This window comes from Vulpes lagopus, chromosome 16, assembly GCF_018345385.1.
Source record: "Vulpes lagopus strain Blue_001 chromosome 16, ASM1834538v1, whole genome shotgun sequence".
Classification (NCBI taxonomy): domain Eukaryota; kingdom Metazoa; phylum Chordata; class Mammalia; order Carnivora; family Canidae; genus Vulpes; species Vulpes lagopus.
This window is the reverse complement of record NC_054839.1, coordinates 10,265,227-10,286,838: the sequence shown is the minus strand read 5'-3', so window position 1 is coordinate 10,286,838 and position 21,612 is coordinate 10,265,227. Positions and strand designations below refer to the sequence as shown.

At 38.0% G+C, this 21,612-nt stretch overlaps 1 protein-coding gene across 1 annotated transcript in view; it reads left to right on the top strand.

Moving 5' to 3' along the window:
- ITGBL1 (integrin subunit beta like 1) overlaps nucleotides 1-21,612 on the top strand; it is a 213,760-nt gene that overhangs the window by 94,548 nt on the left and 97,600 nt on the right. The window contains exons 4-7 of the mRNA XM_041731270.1: nucleotides 2,108-2,230; nucleotides 6,392-6,532; nucleotides 9,401-9,541; nucleotides 20,054-20,200. Of these exons, the coding sequence (XP_041587204.1) occupies nucleotides 2,108-2,230; nucleotides 6,392-6,532; nucleotides 9,401-9,541; nucleotides 20,054-20,200 (552 nt within the window). The remainder of the gene's footprint in view (nucleotides 1-2,107; nucleotides 2,231-6,391; nucleotides 6,533-9,400; nucleotides 9,542-20,053; nucleotides 20,201-21,612) is intronic.

The following is a 21,612-nucleotide window of genomic DNA, read 5'->3' as shown; positions in this document are numbered from 1 at the left end:
GGAAGAAAAAGAATTAGCTCAAATTCTGCAAAATCACCATTTCTATGTGACTGTGAGAAGAAAAACACAACTCTTTGAAGATAATAGCTAATTGTGAATGACCTGGCTAACAGAATCATGCAGAGGGCATGAAGATAGGATGTTGTGGGGTCAATATACAGAGAGTCTGGAGGAAATGTTTGGGAACATGACTACTATGCTTAGTATCTTCATGGGAGGAGATGAAGAACCCAAAGGTTTCTGAAAGCCTATGATGTAACTGCACAGTGTTTTCAGAAAGATGGCTGGGTGATCTGTTTACCATTGGGCTCTTGTAGCAGCTCAGTGAGGTTGATATTATTTGTAGAGCAGCAACTTGAGAGTTAAAGATGGACATAATGACCTAAAAAATGTATAGCTACTGGCTATACATGGTATAATACTAGCTACTAAAACCTGGATTTGGCTACAAATCCACCTTTGTCTAAAATCCATACCCTTTCTGGGCCATCACATACAAAATTGCCAGTATCCAGGAGCTCAATTCAAACATCAGTATCATCTTTGGATCTTCCCAATCCTTCACCACACTTAGGCAGTCCCTGAGTTATCTGTTCTTTTTCCTGAAAATACCCCTGACAGTCTCTGCTTCTTTCTAACTCACTGCCATCACCCTGGTCAGCCTCTATCTTCTTTCCTGCAGACAAATGTAATAACCTGTCCTCATATCCACTGCCCTTCATTTCACTTCATTATGCATATGACAACTAGTGTAATCTGGTAAAATGCGTATCTGATCATCTGACTCACTGGCTGAAAGTATTTCTATGGCTTCTCGTTATTCTTGTATTAAAGTTGGAAATCTTTAACGTGACCTGTAAGACTTCTGGAAACTGCACCTCTAGGTGTCTTATTAATTTCATACCACTTTCCACATCATTTTCTATGTTTCAGCTGTCTTTGACTTTTTCTTCTTACTTCCTTTTTTTTTTTTTTAACCACAGAGCCTTTGCTGGTGTCTCTTGCAGGAAGTGGGCCTCCCCAACATCTCACTTCTCTTGCCTATTACTTTTACTTTGCTCTCAGTATGTCATTTTGGAGCTACTTCCCCAGGGAAGCTCTGTGCCTGACCACCAGGTTTCAGTTAAATCCCCTGCTAAGCTCTTCTGCAACACTTTGCACTTCTCCATTTATTTTATCACATTGGTTTACTCGTATAAAACTCTGAGAGGAGGATTATGGCTGACTTGATCTCCCGTTGTGTTTCCAAAGTCTAGGATGGTATCTGGTGAGTGGTAAAGTTTCAGTTTATATCTGCTGGCTTCTATGATGATCAATTAAAAATGGAAAAATGAGTATTCAAAAGGAAGTTACTTAAATGGATGCTCTGCCTCTCATGATCATTTGAATGCTGTTTTCCTCTCAGTGAAATCCCTCTCAGCGGTTGCAGTCAAATCCTCAACCTTGGCAGAATCTATGGTGTGTGGTCGACCAGGTGACTCCAGTGCCTCTGTGTCACTCTGAGCCACCCTGTAATTTGGGCGAGGCCCCAGGCTCTATACCTAAGAAAACTTGCTCTGGTCCCACTGTCATAAGAATGTGTGGATTAGTTTAACACCGTGGAGGTGACATTATTAGGAGATTCTAGGTTTTTCATTTATGCATTTGATGAATTCCACAAATATTTATTATATGAATAGTATGCTCAAATATTGTGCAAAGCATTGAATAAATACTGGCAAGGAAGATAAGCAAGACTACTTCCCTCACAAAGCTTAGAATTTTCTGCTTTAGTTCACTTCAGACCCAGGTGTAATCACAAGATAGTCACTCATCCATTGATCACATAGCCATGTATAAAGTAGCTCTGTACTTAGGGAGGTCAAATTTACATTCATGAAACTATTAGAAGTCAATCATAATAGCTCTGTGCCATAAAATATGATTGCTGTACTATAATCATCAAGAAAGAATGTTGTTATCTATCTCATCCTACCCACAGAATTACAAAATTGGAATAATAAATTGACTTGAATTGTCTCTGGCTCTGAAAGAAATAGATTAAAAATTATCAGTGATCATTTATATGCATTTAACAAATACTTTTTGCTTTGTTTTCATGGTTTAGGTACATGCCACTGTGGCAGGTGTAAGTGTGATAATCCAGATGGAAATGGCCTCGTTTATGGTAAATTTTGTGAGTGTGACGATAGAGAATGCATAGATGATGAAACAGAAGAAATATGTGGAGGTAGGTACACTAACTGCACAGAAATTAGTAAATAACTTGATTTTCACCTGTTTTATTGTACTTTTGTCTCTGTATACATTTCTACACTAAGTTTACTCATTTAATCTGAATTTATGCTTATTCAGAAAACCCCTTATATAAGACATTTAGGATAGATTAGTACTTTTTATTTTTTTTTATTTTTTTTATTTTTTTTATTTTATTTTTTTTTTTAGATTAGTACTTTTTAAATGCAAAATCGGACTCTTCCCAGAGAGGAGCCAGGTCATTATGGCAACAGACCAGCTGTGTGATTCCACAGTGATCCTACCAGTACTTCAACTTCCCTGCTTACCACGGCCACTTTGATTTTGTCACTTTTCTCCTGATCTCTCAATTGCATGTATTAACTTCATTCTATTTCCCTTTCTAAATCAGAAGCCTTTAAATTGTTTCATGTCCTATTGGAGACTTTGAGGCCAAAAAGATTACTAGCCTACAATCTATCCCTCCCCTTCACATACTTAGATAACATTTTTCATGATCTTTTCTATATTTCTAGGGTATTCCTAACACCATTGCTCAATCTATTTTTCTGTTGAACTAGTTATTGCATGTGCCACACTTCCTGGTGCCAAGCATTGCAATAAGTTCTTCACAAACATTGGGTAATGTACCCAGGGTCATTCTGGCAATTGTGGAATTTAGACTCTTGTCTGTCTGAAACCAAAGACTGTGCTGTTGACACCTGCTACCGCCCCCACCCCTTGGAGAATTGTTATTAGTGCCTGAAATTTGGAGCTTCATGAGAAGAACCCCTCCTCATCACCCAGAGTGTCCTTCTCTTTGGCTTACCTATCTGGAGGCCTGTTCCCAGAGTTTAGATTTGCAACCATGGCTAGCACAGCTTAGTAGGAAAGTAGACAGCAGTGAGAACCCCTCCAGTTTAAATAAATGTAAACGTTTCAGCCTGGTTACCTCTGGCTTCATCTCTCCATTAATAAATAATTGTTTATTTCATTTATCTTTGACAGGACTCCAATGTGTGGACTCCTATTCTGCATGCAGGGTGGGTGATTTCAGAAGAGTATTTTTCCCTGGCAGGATAAGGGGCAAATGGGACAGGAGAAATCAGAGAGCCATAAAGTCTCACTAACTTAGGACAAGCTGTCCCTCTGTCTACAAAAACAAATTGCAGCTTCAATTCTTGTGGTCATCCAGACCCTTGTATTTTAGGTCTGCTTCATTACCTCTGGTTTCCTTGTGCAATCCACCAAGATAAAACAGAAAACACAAACATTTACGTTTTTCAAAGCAATGACCTAAGCTAGAGGCTACTCAGACAATTCCGTTAATGGGCTTAATGCAGAATAATCAGAACAATTAGATAAATCCACCCACAAATACTATGTTTCCTCCTGATATTTATCCTCCTGATGTTTCATTTCTAGTAATTATGGATCAAAAAAGAATCAGGAACATGCTTGGGGCTAGTGTGTTCCGATGCATACCACCAAAGCAAAGTCTATTTGCGTGTGTAAATATAACCATTTAACTCAAAGCAATACAACAGGAAATGTTTGACTCCCAACCTTGTCACCAGTACCATTTGCATTTGTTTGAGGCTTAAGCAATTTCATGGTGCAAAGGCTCTGAACCACAGACACCAGCAGTCCAGTAAATATCCTCTGGGGGTGACTTTGACTGGGATTGTCACTCTTTCTACATGTCATTCGCGTGAAACCAGTCTGTTGAGAGGTGATTCTGCAGCCCATCAGTGAAACTATTTATTTATTTATTTTTAAAGATTTTATTATTTATTCATGAGACACACACACACACAAACACACACACACACAGAGAGAGAGAGAGAGAGAGAGAGAGAGAGGCAGAGACATAGGCAAAGAGAGAAGCAGGCTCCATGCAGGGTGCCCGATGTGGGACTCGATCCTGGGTCTCCAGGATCACGCCTTGAGCTGAAGGCAGACCCTCAACTAAAAGGAGATTTTCTTTCTCCATCAGTTTACACAAAGCAAAGAATTATATTTATTGTCTGGAATGTATATTTTATCTCAATTATCCAGATGTGGCTTATTAACATTATTTTCATTTGGGTTGTGAGGATATCTGCTTAATTTTTCATACCTACAAACAAATGTTTTTTTACATGATTTTTCTTTCCTTTTTTTTTTAAAAAAAAGATTTTATTTATTTATTCATCAGAGAGAGAGAGAGAGAGACAGAGACACAGGCAGAGGGAGAAGCAGGCTCCATGCAGGGATCCCGGGTCCCCAGGATCATGCCCTGGGCTGGAGGCGGCGCTAAACCACTGAGCCACCAGGGCTGCCCCGATTCTTCTTTCCTTATTTGCCTGTATCTCAATGATTTTTTTAGTAAAACCCTATTTCAATTCTGAATTTTATAAATGTACAAGGAAATTGGGTGCGAAGAATGTAGATTTGGGATTATTTAATGTTGTGGTAATCCTTATGTATGTAGCACCTTACATAAATTTCCTAAAATTACAGGGAAATAAATTCTAGTTTAAGAAGTTAATCAAATCTTTTAAAAAACCAGACTTCTAGAAAAGCTTTTAGTACGCAGTTGTCTTACTGTTTTCCAGTGTAAGTTCCTGAGGAGACAGCACTGGGATGTGATATTTTGTGTGGGTACATGAGAGATATTTTTTAGTTCATAAATAACATGTATAGCTTTCATATTTTATCACTGGTGAAATCATTGATGGTCCTTACATTTGCCTAAGTGAACGAATTAAAATGAAAATTTGTTGTATAGATGATCATTGACTTTTAGGTTAATAGGAAGTTTTCCATGGAAATTCAAATTACAGTTCATTTAGATAGAGAACTTGGCATCCTGTGTTTAGGTCCCTGCCTCTTCTTATATTGCATTCTAGCTCTCTCTCTCTCTCTCTCTCTCTCTCATTCTCTCCCTTTATCTCTCTGATGTATGTTTGCATTTCCTAATCTCATGGACGAGACTAGCAAAAGAGACCAGAATCTTCTATCTTATTTCTCCCTTCTTGTGTGATTCCACAGGCCCTACTGATACTCCTGCAATGAGCCAGAAATGCCTTAATGTTTAGAAAGAAAGATGGCCTGATGATCAGTTTCCCATGGGCCCTCTGCAATTATGGCTGCAGGAGAAGAGAGAGGGAAGAATAAAGACTTTAGCTGTAGACTCTGATAAAACATACATTTCTATGACACAAAAAGAATAGACTCAGCAAAATTCAGCATGAACCTCTTCTTTACAAGAACAAACACACGTTCATGGATGGGTGGCATAACTACAGAAAGGGAGGACCTAAGAAGTGACTTGAGGTTAATAGAATTGCACTTTCTGGGAACTTGTAGGATTGCTAGGTATGGATGTAGTAAGTGAGGATATGACAGTTCATTAGGGGTTGCTTGGAAGTAGGTACAAATGAACAGGGTAAATTTTAATAGGAGGCAGGAGCCAAAGAGAGTGTGGTGACATCAGAACACAAAATGATGGGACATCCTTACCTATCATTTCTGTCCCATTGACAAATAGGAGAGGAATTTAATTGTGAGGTCAAGGGTCCATGGTATTTTATTGGCTTAAAGGAGTAGTAAACACTGATTTAGCCGAAAAACTCTTTTCCACGTGGCGGAACACAACAGCATGTGGGAAACGGTTGAATGGAAAGATGAAATATTTCCTCCAGTTTAAGAAATGGTTCAGTCATTAATAATGTGCATCCAAGTAAATGTGTATCACTGGTTTTTCAGTGGTTGATTTCAAATGGAATACTTGGATGACCAGTTCCAGAAATGCCCTTAGAATGAATGCTTACATACATTTGACTTTGATGCGTACTTTTGAGATCAGAAGGTAATAGATAAGCTTTCACAGTCTTTCATGTCCTTTCTTGAAATTTCTTTCATTTTAATGAGTTATTTGGTGAGGACAAGTTAGAGGACACTTTGGCTTGCTATGTGTGTGTAATTATGTAGGTCTATGTGCAAATATGATATTTTAGGGGCAAATATGTAACTTCATTATTTTAAGCAAACACCATAGAGCAGGTATATTGTATTTCAAAAGGCAAAAATGATCACCAAGAGGTAGAAAGTTAATTTTGCTTTTAAAAGTTGCATTTTTTTCCTCACTCTATAAAATTCATTTTGGGTAAAGGCCATGGAAAGTGTTACTGTGGAAACTGTTACTGCGGGTCTGGTTGGCATGGAGATAAATGTGAATTCCAGTGTGATATCACCCCCTGGGAGAGCAAGCGAAGATGCACGTCTCCAGATGGCAAAATCTGCAGTAATAGAGGTGTGTCATTCAATCACATTACTACGGATTGGGGGAGGGAACAAAGCTCTTAATTGTTAACACCTCTTTTCTTTGGATTTCCTTTGGGGTGGGAGGAAATTATCTTTCATGGTGTTTGACTTTGATGTGAGTCCCCATTTGCCACACCAATAATCTTCTTTTTAAAAATTTTTTCTTGAGTAACAAAGCAGAAGTATAAAAAAGTTACTGTATAGTTCTTTAAGCTTCACTGACCAAATAGTTAATGTAGGGACTGTAATTTCTTTGGCGGCCATCCAGAAATAGCATGGGACAGCTAAAAGGCGATTCTTGTAGATACTTTTTTTAAACATCTCTTGACTAACAGAACCATTTCCAGCATGAGCATCTAATTATCTAGAGAGTATTCAAGAAACTCTCTTATCTTAATTATGAGTAAATTGAAGTCTTGGTTGTTATTCAGAATTGATCTGGAGTTGCTTAACTTTTATCTACAGTAATAAAAATGATATTGAACAGATACAGAAACCACATGTCAGGTAGCCATCGAAAATTTAGGCTGACCTCTGACATGAATTTTAAGAATATATTAGTATTACCAAAATGTAATGTAAAGTGAGTTAATTGTTCATATCAAATCAAATCAGTTTTAAACACTTTTTAAAAAGTCCTTGAAAATACTTATCTTTTTTCCCCTTATTAGCTGTTCTGGTAGATAAAAGAGGGCTGTGTGAGACTGTTCCTAGCCAACCTGATGACATAAATGAGTGACCATTTTTCCTTCTATAAAATTATAAAATTCTAGGAAGTTGGAAAACTACATATTTTTTTTCATTTCTGTAAATGAATGGTGCTTTTTAATAGGTAACACCTACATGGAGAACCTTAACACATAACCAATTTTATCTTTAAAAAAAAAAGATGTTATTTATTTATTCATGAGAGGCAGAGAGAGAGAGAGAGAGAGAGAGAGAGAGGCAGAGACACAGGCAGAGGGAGAAGCAGGCTCCATGCAGGGATCCTGATGTGGGACTCGATCCAGGGTCTCCAGGATTAGGCCCTGGGCTGAAGGCAGCACTAAATCGCTGGGCCACCAGGGCTTCCCAGATTTTATATTTTTACAAATTGGCATTAAAATATTGATACAGAAGAGTAAAATGGGTCATATTTCCGCTCATAGGGAAAGGAAAGCAAAAGGCCTGACCTTGGAGCAAAAATCATAAAGAGAAAAAAAATCATAAAGAAAAGTCTTTTTAATGTATGCAGAATTGGTCTGACTATACATCATACCAATTCGTGTTATGTTTTCTTTTACTATATAAGGATTTATTGTGCCTGGGCCTTTTTCTTAATATAATAGGGTCAGTAGTCACCATCAGGATGTCAGCGCCTGCAGCTTGTGCTGTGTTCCCATGGGGAGTAGCCATCTAGGTGTTGCAAAAGAGAGAGGAGAAAAGTGGAAATGGTTGGACCGTGGCATAGGCAGGGCCGTGGTGCAGGGCCAGGTTCTGCAGCAGGTGGGCTCTGAGACTGGTGTCCTTCAGAAACACACACTACGTGCCCCCTCTCTGCAGTTTTGCCTCCTACCTCCCCTTTCCCATGAACTGTCCAATGTGGAGATCTGCCAACAGCCAAACAAGAAGCAGCCTGCCCAAATAAGGCTGGGTAGTAGTGAGACTCAGGGGTTCTTGGAGATGAGCTGGGGGTAGTACTGCCAGGAGTCCTTTTTTCTCAAAAGGTACTGGCCATGTCTCCCCTAATACTCTTCCCCATCATTGCTTCCTGGACAATGGAATCCAATCCCTGCACAAACCTACCTCATCTTTGTTAGCATATCTCCAAGGCCAAAACACCTGTTATAGACACAGCTAATCAAGGGTGGGATATATGTCTTGCAGTGCTATGGTTTTATGCTGGACTCACTTTAGCATATACCCATCCTCATCCTTGCTCCTGCATCGGTTATTCTATATGAGAGCCACATGTATTCAATGTTTAAAATACAGATATGGGTGTTTTAAAATACATTTTAAACATCCAGGTATAACAACAGTTTACATTTTTGTACATGACCCTACAGCCTTTCATTGCTTTCTTTTTGTTGAATAGATAGCAAGTTTCTTGAGGGCAAGGATTCTAACTCATGTTCATTGTTTTGATATTATTTTATTTTTTATTTTATTTTTTATTTATTTTATTTAATTTTATTTTTTAATAATAAATTTATTTTTTATTGGTGTTCAATTTGCCAACATACAGAATAACACCCCGTGCTGATCCCATCAAGTGCCCCCCTCAGTGCCTGTCACCATTCACCCCCACCCCCCGCCCTCCTCCCATTCCACCACCCCTAGTTCGTTTCCCAGAGTTAGGAGTCTTTATGTTCTGTCTCCCTTTCTGATATTTCCTACCCATTTCTTCTCCCTTCCCTTCTATTCCCTTTCACTATTATTTATATTCCCCAAATGAATGAGAACATATAATGTTTGTCCTTCTCCAATTGACTTATTTCACTCAGCATAATACCCTCCAGTTCCATACACGTTGAAGCAAATGGTGGGTATTTGTCGTTTCTAATGGCTGAGTAATATTCCATTGTATACATAAACCACATCTTCTTTATCCATTCTGTTTTGATATTATTTTAGAGAGAAATCAGTACTGTGCTAATGACACATCCCACACAATTATAGACAGAGATACAGACTTTTGTTTATTAAAAATCTCTACTGTCCACTTTAGATGGTATTTTTCCTTGATAGAATTTTTTTCTAATATATGTATTTTCTAAATATACAGTAAACAAAGATTTTAAAAAGCAATATGTCAGATGCTTTCTTCCATGATTTTTCTTCACTAAAACTATATACAATTTTTTTTCCCATCCAGGGACTTGTGTGTGTGGTGAGTGTTCTTGCCACGATGTTGACCCAACTGGAGACTGGGGAGATATTCACGGGGACACCTGTGAATGTGACGAGAGGGACTGTAGGGCTGTCTATGACAGATACTCCGATGACTTCTGTTCAGGTACGTTATTCTCCTCATTCCTGTTTTTAAGTAAAAAGGAAAAAATTTGTTTCCCTATTTTCAAGCTTCATTCTGATTCTCACAGAAACTGTAAGAGAACTGAATCTGTGGAGTGGCCTGGGTGACTCAGTCTGTTAAGCGTATGATTCTTGACTCAGGTTGTGATCTCGGGGTAGTGAGATCAAGTCCAGTGTCAGGCTCTGTGCTGGGCGTGGACCTTGCTTGGGATTCTGTTTCTCTCTCTCTCTGCCCCTAATCCCCTGCTCATGTTCTCTCTCTCTCTCTCGCAAAACAAAACAAAACAAAAACAAAACATGAACAGATGAATGAATGAACTGAATATGTGCATTGGAAAGCATTTGATTGTCACAGAGCTCCTGTGAGTACCTTGGAAAACTTTCAGAGAAGTTACACATTGGGTGAAGATGAGAGATGAAAGGACTTTCTTAAAACTAGTCTAACTCCTCACCAAAGAGAACCACCTCCTCCAGGTATCTGTTGCTCATCTCTGAACATACAAACCCAGCAGACTGAATGACAGTGTCCATGATGGGGACCATCAGAACAGCTGTGCTCATATATTACAGAACTTCATATAATACAGTTCTTGTGGATATTTTCATGCATGAATTCCTTGACATAATTTATATACTCAAGTTATTCTGCAGATTAGTGTAGGATTAAATACCAATAAGTAGGGATGCCTGGGTGGCTCAGTGGTTGAGCACTTGCCTTTGGCTCAGGGTGTGATCCCAGGACCCTGGGATCAAGTCTCACACTGGGATCCACACAGGGAGCCTGCTTCTCCCTCTGCCTGTGTCTCTCTGCCTCTCTCTCTCTCTCTCTCTCTCTCTCTCTCTCTGTATCTCTCATTTCAAATAAAATTTTGAAAAAAAAATACCAATAAGTGGATTCAAAAATTTTATCTCATAAACATTTATAGAGCAGATACCAGGGTACCCTGTTTGCCAGAGTCTGGTAAGTGTCTGGGCTACTGGTTCCAGCAGTGCAGGAGGGAAACATGATCTTTGACTTTAGGGAGCTTGCAATTTTAAGAGCAAAGGAAAAGCACACCTTGCCAGAAATTCTCAAGGCACAAAGAGAAAAAGAAGATAGTCAAATTGACCTGAAAAAGTGTCAGTGAGCAAAAAATGGAGTTACAGATTTTCAGTACGGTTATATTTGACAATCCAGGAATTAGAAACATATACATATACATCTTTTTGAACTTGAGTGCTTAATTGGCGTGTAAGTAGATAGGAAACTCCACTGTCTCCTGAAGGTTTGCCGACAAAGGGAGATGAAAGAGCTGCCCTATTTAATCATGATTATGCAGCTGCAGAAGCTTCTCTGGCCCTGCTGAGGAGAGCCTGCTGCTAGAACTTCCCACAGCAGAAGGGCTTCCCTCTTCTGATTATCCCTCATGCTCAGGAGAATTTCCTAAATGTTTTGTGAACACCATTCTCTTGAGGGAAGGCCCTCTTCACATTTTTCTGTTATTCATTATATATGAGCGTTCTTTATTAACACCATTATCTACCCAGTGGAAATGTGACAGCCAGCAAATCTTGAGTAGCTCTCTATGCCAGACACTGTGATAAGCACTTTCCAGATTGTGGCATTTACTTTTTGTAGAAGTCTATGAGGTAGGGAATATATTCCTGCTTGTTTTACAAACAGGGGTACTGAGGCTCAGGAAAGCTCCATAACCTGCTGAAGGTCTCACAGCTAAGAGACAGAATGAAAATGTTAACAAGGTCTATGAATCTCAAGAAATGTAAAGGTTCTTTCTTTACTGAAAAAAATGTTTGTTTAAACTTCAATTTAATATGACAAATATTTATCAAGAGCTAACTGTGCTAGAGGCACCCTAAGATATTAGGGTATAAAGATACAAAAATTCATAGAGATGCCCAGGTTGCTTAGTGGTTGAGCGTCTGTCTTTGGCTCAGGGTGTGATTCTGGGGTCCTGGAATTGAGTCCCACATCAGGCTCCCTGTGAAGAGCCTGCCTCTTCCTCTGCCTATGTCTCTGCGCCTCTTTCTCTGTCATGAATAAATAAAATCTTAAAAAAAAAAAAAAACCACGAGATATAGAAACTTGCAGGTTCTACCCTCAGAAAATTCAGTTTAGTGGGCAGCCCGGGTGGCTCAGTGGTTTAGCGCCGCATTCAGCCCAGGGCCTGATCCTGGAGGCCCGGGATCAAGTCCCACGTCGGGCTCCCTGCATGGAACCTGCTTCTCCCTCTGCCTGTGTCTCTGCCTCTCTCTCTCTCTGTGTACTATCATAAATAAATAAAAAATTTTAAAAAAATTTTAAAAAAAGAAAGTTCAGCTTAAAAAAAAAAAGTTCAGTTTAGCAAAACAAAACACAAAAAACAAACAAAAACCAAACAAAAAACCACCCCCAAACCAAAACAAAACAACAGTGACAGTACTGCCACATGAACATGAAATTTTCATATACTGTGGTAAGGGAGAGTTGCATAGTCTCATTGGTTGCTCATCTGGCCATGGTGCTGGGGAAATAGCAACGAACACAACAGATCAAATCCTTCCTCTCATGGAATTTACATCATATGGGGCTAGAGAGGCAACAAACAAACCGAATAAACTCTGTAGGAGTGGCTCCTACAGAGGAAGGGAAGGAATGGGCTTCTTTGACATTTTACTTAGGTGATGAGGTTCTTCACAGAGGCAACATATGGCTAATGCATTGCTGATGTTTTCAAACACCATGTACATAGTCTACCCCTACCCAACCTAGAAGGTAGGCTTGCAGATACAAAGAGATGAGAAACATGTCCTAGGCAAAGAGAATAGAAGTGAAGTATGTGACCTGTGCAGGGGACTAGAATCAGTTTAGTTATCACCAGAATGCACAAGTGACAAAAGGTAAAACTGGCGAGAGACAACTGGAGGTCTTTTTACCTTGTTGCAGAACCGGACACTATTCTAAGGGCAATGGGGCACTAATGATGGTTTTAGGCAGCGAAGTGCTACACTCACAGGTCTCCAGTCTGGTTGTTTGGGTAAATGTGTGCCATTTACTGAAATGGGGAATATAGAAAGAAGTTGTCCAATTCATTTCTAGACACACTGGGCCTAAAGAACCAATGGCAAAACAAAGTTGATATTTTTTTTCAACCTACTGAATATGTGAGTGTGAAGGGTCAGAGTTGAATATGAGAAGTTAGAGCCTTAGAGTAAGTAATTGAAACTCTATCAGAGTTCAGGAAATGTCATTTAATAATGCCATTTTAAAGTTGTTTGTGAGGTAAAACATGAATTCATACAATTTTAAGTGGGAAATGAAAGGAGATAATCAGGCTATATATAAAAATTAAAAGTTTGTGACTTTCTGATATAATGGTTTTTTTCTGTTTTTTAATTAATTAATTAATTAATTTTTACATAAGGTATGTTCTTCCTTGATAAACTCGTGATCTTGGTTTTGGTGTGGGGTTGAAAAATTCAGAATAGCTACAAAATAGTGACCACTCCGGGTCTTGTGTGCTATTCTGTCTCACTGTGAGAGAGAGAGGTCATGGGTGAAGATGGGCAATGAAGATTCAGTTGACACTTCAGTTATTTCATAAGCTCACAATTCCTACTGCATGTCATTTAGGCTCAGAGTTACCATTATAGGTTGGGCAGGTGAAGGTCATCAGGAGGCCTCTTTGGAATCTGAAATTCTCCACTTCATCTCTTCCTTCTGCCCTATTTTCCAATTTCTCATATTTTCTGTCCATCCCTATCCTAGAAGATTTCAGGGAAAGTGACGCAGTTGGGCAGTTATGGCTGTGGTTGGTCAGGTTTATTGTAGGAGTTGCTTAGGAAAGAAAGAATAGTTTAACCCTTTACATGTGGTCTCCATGCTCTGGGGGTGGACCCATGGCTGTGGGGAGAAGGGATGGGGCAAGAGGCTGTGGTTCAGACAACAAGACATCCAGTCTATAATTGCGATCTTATCCTTTTGTGGCAGTGAGTGGAGTGTGGCCAATGTTCCCAAGCCTGCCTCCCACACTTAAAAGGAGGAATTTAGGGAAGAAGAAACTCATTTTAACAGAGACTCCACTCTTTTAGTCCATTTCACACACCTCATTCCAACTTATGTTCACCCTAACTCGGGGGGAGACATTATTACCTGCATTTTAATAGGGGAAGAAACTTCAGGTTCAGAAAAATGAAGTAACTTGACATAGTTCACGTGGGCATTAAGTGTCGTCTGGAAACACATACAGCACCTAAGTACTTATGTAATTGAATCTCCAAGTGATACAAACAAACATCTTCAATTTTACTTTACTTTGGTAAGGAAGAACTGTCTTCTGGATGCTCAAAATTCTTATAAGCCCGAGCTTCTCTGAATGATGTTATGATCTGGGGCAGGCACCCATTACCCATCTCCAGCATTTTTTCATTCTCAGTAAATCTGTCAAATTCTACACTTTCTGTTTAGTGAATTATCGGTCTTCACAATTTTCCTAATTGCCCATCTGAGTTGCACCACAGTAAGGATGCCAGCAGCTGACTCTTGGGGATGTTAGTGCCTCTGTGTTGGGAGACAGAGGTAACCCAACTATGGCAGTATTCTCTAGTGATTTATGCAAGGCTGGGATATAAGAAGGCTCAGATAAAATGCAGCTTTATTTTTAGCTCCTATTCTTGCCATCCTCAGGGTGTTTGTCTTATTTGAGTCCCAGGGAAATCTCCCGGTGGGTTGGTTGAAGTTGCTCTTTTAATTGACAGTCTTATTATATTCATTCATTCCCACCGAGTTAATTTATCTATTCAATAATGCGTTGAAATGTAAACATTTTGTGCCTACTACATTGTAAATTCAGAGAAGACAGGTATTTTAAAACCTGCTCTCTGTTCTTAAATAAATGTTTTATTTATTTTTTTCTTTCACTCCTATTTGTTGTTATCATTCATATAGTATGTGTGTGTATCCATATGTATGTATCAATTAATTTGTATACAGATATAATTCATGTGCACACTCAGATACACGCACATACACCACACCTCAGAGACATTAACTATTGGAGTGTAACTAAAATGACCAGGGCATGACCAGCCATCCTGAAGTGTACCAACTGTTCTCTGTGTTACTGCAGTTCTGTGCGCTGCTCCACTGAGTTTACCTCTTGATTCTTTTTTTTTTTTAAACAGCTTTCTTTCTTTCTTTCTTTTTTTTTTTTATTCATTTATGATAGTCACACACACACACACAGAGAGAGAGGCAGAGACATAGGCAGAGGGAGAAGCAGGCTCCATGCACTGGGAGCCCGACGCGGGATTCGATCCCGGGTCTCCAGGATCGCGCCCTGGGCCAAAGGCAGGCGCCAAACCGCTGCGCCACCCAGGGATCCCTACCTCCTGATTCTGAAATAACTTTTATTCCCAATGACTGCTTACACTCTGGTCTATTTCCCCAAATACTGTAATCGCTAAAATACGCCACAGTGTGACCTTAAACTCAATTTTTCAATTTTGCCTGCCTATCAAGATGATGAAAATAGAAGGTTAGTCCTGGCTTAGCTTTCCTTTTATTTGGAAAATGGAATCATTTGATAGAACTCTATTGTGTGGGGAAATTTATCACTGTGGATTACCAAAGCATTATGGAAAAAAAAAAACCTGAAAGACATGATTAAGTATATTCAGTTTGCATTGCCTTGAAAGAAAATTCAAATACATTAAATGGACTTGTTTTTTTTAAATAACAAGTTCTAGTTAGAGCTAATTTATTCCCCCCAAACTTTTCCTACCAGTGGTCTTCATATTCCTTTGTAAGAAGTAATTGCAAAAAAAAACAAAAAAAAAGCAAAAAAAAAAAAAAAAAAAAAAAAAAGAAGTAATTGCAAAAGTCAGATTCCAGTTCATGAGTGGTTTTGATCATTTTAAAAGAAAGAAATATCTTCTACAGCAGAAGAATGTTTGTCTGGAATGGATGCCACTACATTTGTCCTGGATTGATATTTCTGAGATGACTTCACTCAAAAGAGCACAATGATTAAAAAAATAAATAAGTTTTGGTGTCAACACCATCTCCTCTAATGGCCTGAGAGCCTTTAAAGCTCCTACATGCCCAGCATGGCAATCATACCAACTGCCTGCACATGTGTATGGATTGGGCTGCGATTCCATTACAGTGGACACCATGTTGTTCTTCCATTGCTCTCTCTCTCTCTCTCTCTCTCTCTCTCTGTGTGTGTGTGTGTGTGTGTGTGTGTTTAATTCAGGTCATAGGACTTCTGAAAGCCATTCTCTAATGTGTGTTCTTTACATGTTTCATAGCAGGGATAAAAAATATTCTGTATTTGTTGATCCTCTGCCTACAGATTTTAAAGTAACACTTGTAAAAAAAATTAAAAATAAAGTAACACTTGTTAGAAGCAATAAAATTAATTCCTGGAGGCCAAATCTATCTATCTATCTATCTATCTATCTATCTATCTATCTATCTATAATCTATCTATCTATCTATCTATCAACTACTTGACAAGCTAGCATGGAAGTATAAAATTTCAGTGTGGTAATAAAATTCACTTCTTCTAATTATGTCATCTTAAAGATAAAATGAAATGAGGGCCAGAAAGTTGACAGTGACTTTAGACTGAAGGCAGAGATCTCCTAATTTCTTCTTTGATATGTCTTTCACTATTTATCTAGAGAAGGCTTGCTATATATGGCACATATATTATGGCAGTCAAAAGGATTTTCATGCTAAACAGATATCATTTATAAACTCTTTTTTATATATCAAAACTGAGCATTTTCATCATCTTCATTTTATCCCTATAAAATGATCCGTTCTCTCTCTCTTTGGCATAACTTTCATACTGAAATTGAGGAACTAGTAACTCCAGGGGAGAAATTGAAATTTCATTTTATGATTTCTTGTCTTCTCTGAAAGGTTCAATACCAGCTTCAGAATCTGATATCAATACCATGCATTTTTAAGTGATTTCCTAACTCAACTGATGCAATATCATAAAGGATTTTATAGAAAAAGTACAGTTTCATTTAAAGTGAGATCCATGATGTTCTGAAATATACTTGAACAGCATGTGATTTTGAGTTATAAAAGATATAGAATATAATCTTTGTTACCATAAAAGTTATGTTTATGCTTTAAGCCCATCTCTAATAAACATTTAGATCAGCAAAACTACTGTCAATATAATTTTTCATCCTATTAGATTAGATTTAAACCTTACTTTATTACTTCCACATTTGCTTCTCTGTGATCCTCATTGGGACATTTGATTTAGATATTTCTATTTTCCCAAAACAATTAAACCCTTAAGAAACATTCTATATCCCTGCTATCACCATTTAGAATGGTTGCCATGAATTCATTGACTCTTAGGAATTTCATTGATTATGAATGGTCGACTTAGGTCATTCATATTTTAATAACCCTTCTTTCCTCAGCCCAAATTTGTTCAAATGATGTAGACTTCAGATGCCATAATATAGAGGAGACTCCTCAGTAGGTGATTTGAAGAGGAGCGGTGGCCATTCTGAACCAGATAATATGCTCCCACTGTGATATTTTCCTATTTAGAGGCAAAATCTTTCATTCTACAGCCAATCACAATGACACTGTCTCATCAATTTATTCCAGTGTGTAAGCAATGAACTACAGTGGGGTTATGGAGACTTTGATGGGGTGAAGGCTAAGGCTGAGGCGGAAGGCACATGAGGTTAGGGCTCATCACACACGTGGCAAAAGTGCACATTGTGTGTGTTCTTCCCAGCTGTGCTTGGGGCTGGCGATGCATGGGGGTGATACACAAATGTATAAGACTCATTTTTGAGGATGTTCATGAGGCTGCATGAATGCACAGGAAATAGAGATATAGGACTGCATAGGCTACTTTCCCCCCTCATGATTGTATCAGAACACAGAAATAGTGAAGAGATAGAAATAAGGCATAACTTCATGGAGGAAAGCAAGGAGATTAAAAACCAAGCGAAGAAAACAGTGCAATAGAAAATAGAAAGTGAATTTGGAGCATCCTGGTGAAAGACTTTCAGAGATTTCTTCTTCTAGGCCTAGAGCAGCTACACTTTTTTTTTCAAAATATGTCAATGCATCCACAGTTCATCTGACTTCTTTTGTTATTAATTGGACCAGATCTTAACTCTAAAAATCTCTTATTTGTAACTGCTAACCGTCTTCATGAATTCGTTTCATTCTACCACCAGCTTTGTTTTAAATGTTGACATGTGAGTGAACCTGAGATAGAAACTAATCGCTGCTCTGAAGCCTATATTCCAGCCACAGAACTTGGGAACGTCTGCCCTCAATCACAGCTCTCCCTTTACACAGGCTCTTGCTTCATTTGACGCCTAGGGACCGGGACTGCAGCTGGCTGTCTGTGTGTGGTGGCAGTGTTCTGGGTAGTTGGGGACTGCCTGGCATCTTTGCTTACTGAATATTTTCGTCTAACATTCACAGCTATTTTAAACTTTTCAAAGTGAAGCTTTCTTTCCCCCTTTCAATATAACTGTTTTCACTGTTATTGTTAAAGTGTCAACTAGTCTCTCAAAAATGGCAGCGTGTTCTGTACTTTGTCCAATATCCTTGTAGCAGATCTGTCCTAGGAATGAGACCTCTTGTCTCCAAGAATTTCAAAGCCATTGGCTTCTATAAACAGCAGAATTAATCATACTTGAAATGTTAAAATCTGTTTTAGAATTGTTATTTACCTACCCATTTGCAATTAACTCTGTTTGGAAATTTTGTTCTAAATTACATGAGGATGGATAAGAAGGGTAGGAACTTCTGGGAAAACAACAAAAAAACCACAAAGCCCAACAATCTCTGAAATATAATTGCCAATAAATTAAACTATTAGAAGAGAAACTCTTATATTTAAAGATTTAAATGATCACATTGACATGTCATACGTATTTATTAAGTCACAATTTTCTTTTCCTTTAAAATGGTGAGCCCAAAGGCAGAGTATTAATGGTGATAGGGATTTATTGTTTAGACCCTGTTACATAGTAAGTGATCAATAAATGTATGTTGAATTGAGTATAGCATTAAATGAAAAATTTGGACTCACTGATCCCTAATATCTCATTCCACTTTGACCTATGATTTTATGATCTATTCCAAGAAGAACCAGGTTAATATATGGTGAAAAGCTTCCTATATGTAGATTGTCCAATTCTTCCAACTCAAAAGATAAATATCTGCCCACAAACCTTATGGACTCTTGATAAAACAGGCTAGTCTTCACTGAAGAACAGTTTCCATATTGTATGATTTCTATTAATATCAGGTGCCAAAGACAAGATTGTATAGATTTTCATCCATTAGTATCATATTCATTTTACTTAAAGAAAATATAATTCTAAAAAAAAAGAAAATATAATTCTACTTCCTTTACAAATTTTCATGCATTTTTGGGATGCCTGGGTGGCTCAGTCAGTTGAGCATCCAACTCTTGATCTCAGCTCATGTCTTGACCCTCAGGGTTGTGAGTTTGGGCCTGCATTGGGTGTCATGTTTGGCATGGAGCCTACTTATAATTTTTAAAAATCATGCATTTTTCAGCAATTATAGAAATCCACAGGGTTCTGCATCTGTGATAATGAGTATCTGAATATTGATTAGGAATTAATAAAAGCTCATGCTTTTTCTTTCTCGCTTTTCTTTCTTTTCTTACTTGTTTACACACGTGGACTCAAAAATAACAATAGCTCACTTTTATATAGCATTTTAAGATATATTATGTACTTCCTGATAAATGTGGATAGATTATGTATTATCTTATTTAAAAATGAAGAAACTAAACCTCAGAGAGGTTGACATTTGACCAGCTCTATTCTGTAGAAAGCAGGATCAGGATTTGGACTCATTTATTTGATTGAATACATAGGCCATTTTTTACTGTACCATACCACTACTTATCGCAATTCATTACAGGCTCTCTGACCATGTGTAAAAAAATTTAATATCTTTCCTGACCTCTTTTGTGTATACTACATTATCCATAGGGAATGTGAACTCCAGAGAGGTTATTGGTTTTAGGCTAAGAGTCTCTAGGCTGAGCATGTAGTGTGTAGAAAAAAAAAAAGGTAATAAAAAATTATGGGGCTCTCCACAAGATAACACATGTTTCAGCAGCAAATTGTTTTCAATTTCCTGTCTCTTCTCCACATGAATTAATTACCAAATCCATCAAATACTCCACTTAGGCCCTGGCAGACCAGTACAATCACATACACCTGGATTTTGATGGATTCAAGTTTATAGCCCTATGAACCCGTTTATCTTATTGGGAGTAGTTGATTTTCTTTACCCCTCATGATCAATCAATGTAAATCAAGTATTTAAGAACTTGAGAAAAATGTGCCTTTGCTTTAGTATTTAATATGGTGTTAATTAAGATCCTGGCTCATTTGTGATATTCACTGTTGAAATGAAAACTAATTCTGACTTCATTGTCTATTTTTTCATATTTTTTACACTCTCATTGTGAAGGTCATGGACAGTGTAACTGTGGAAGATGTGACTGCAAAGTAGGCTGGTATGGGAAAAAGTGTGAGCACCCACGTTCCTGCCCACTGTCAGCAGAGGAGAGTATCAGGAAGTGCCAAGGAAGCTCTGATCTGCCTTGCTCTGGAAGGGGTAAGTGAAGGTTCTTAGGATTTGTCACCACCTCCTGATCCTATGAATCAAATACATTCAGCTTACATATATCTTATTTAACAGATAGTTGAGATCCCTCAATAAGGAAAGATTAGTCTTTTCAGAACTAATAGTACATCCAGTTTCCATTACTGAAAGTACACGGAGAAATATAATCTCTTTCTTCTTGTCACATGCATGCACACACACACTCTCTCTCTTACACCATCAGTTTATCTTTGATGTCAGTTCAGTTTCAGTTTAGTTCAGGTCATTTCAATGCTACATTAAAAAAACTGAACAATGAAACATTTGAAGAAAACAAATGAAACAAAAAGGTAACCTACTGAATGGGAGAAGATATTTGCAAATGATATATCTAGAGGGAGTTAGTATTCAAAATATATACAGAATTTATATGTCTCAATGCCAAAAAAACAACCCCACAAGCAAATAGTTTGGTTAAAAAATGGGTAGAGTACCTGAATAGACATTTTTTTCAAAGAAGATAAACAAATGGTCAACAGACATATGAAAAGATGCTCGACATCACTAATCATCCAGGAAATACAAATCAAAACCACAGTGTTTTACACCTAGCATAACAAAATAAAAAAAGACAAGAAATAATAAATGTAGGCAAGGAACCTTTGTGTACTATTGATGAGAATGCAGATTGGTATCACCACTGTAGAAAACAGAAATGCAATTAAAAAATTAAAAATGGAATTATCATCATATGATCCAGTAATTCCACTAGTAGGTATTTACCCAAAGAATATGAAAACATTAATTTGAAAAGATGTAAGCATGCCTATCGTTATTGCAGCATTATTTGTAATAGCCAAGATACCAAAGCAACCTAAGCATTCATCAGTAGATGAATGAATAAAAAAGATGTGGCATATGTACACAATGGAATGTTACTCAGCCATAAAAAAGAATGAGATCTTGCCATTTGCAACAACATGGATGCATCTAGAGGGTATAGTGCTAAACAAGTCAGACAGAGAAAGACAAATATGTGATTTTACTTATCTGTGGAATTTAAGAAACAAAAACAAATGACAAAAAAAGAGAGACAAAGAATAAAACAGACTCTTACTGAGGACAAACTGGTGGTTGCCAAAGGGCAGGTGGTGGAGGGATGAGTGAATAGATAAATGAGATTAAGAGTATACTTTGTAAAGAAAAAAATTAGATATTTGCTTAAAACATTCTGAATGAGGGGCACCTGAGTGGCTCAGTGGTTGATTATCTGCCTTTGGCTCAGGTCGTGATCCTAGAGTCCTGGGATCAAGTCCCACATCAGGCTCCCCACAGGGAGCCTGCTTCTCCCTCTGCCTGTGTCTCTGCCTCTCTCTGTGTCTCTCATGAATAAATAATAAAATCTTAAAAAAAAAAACCTTTCT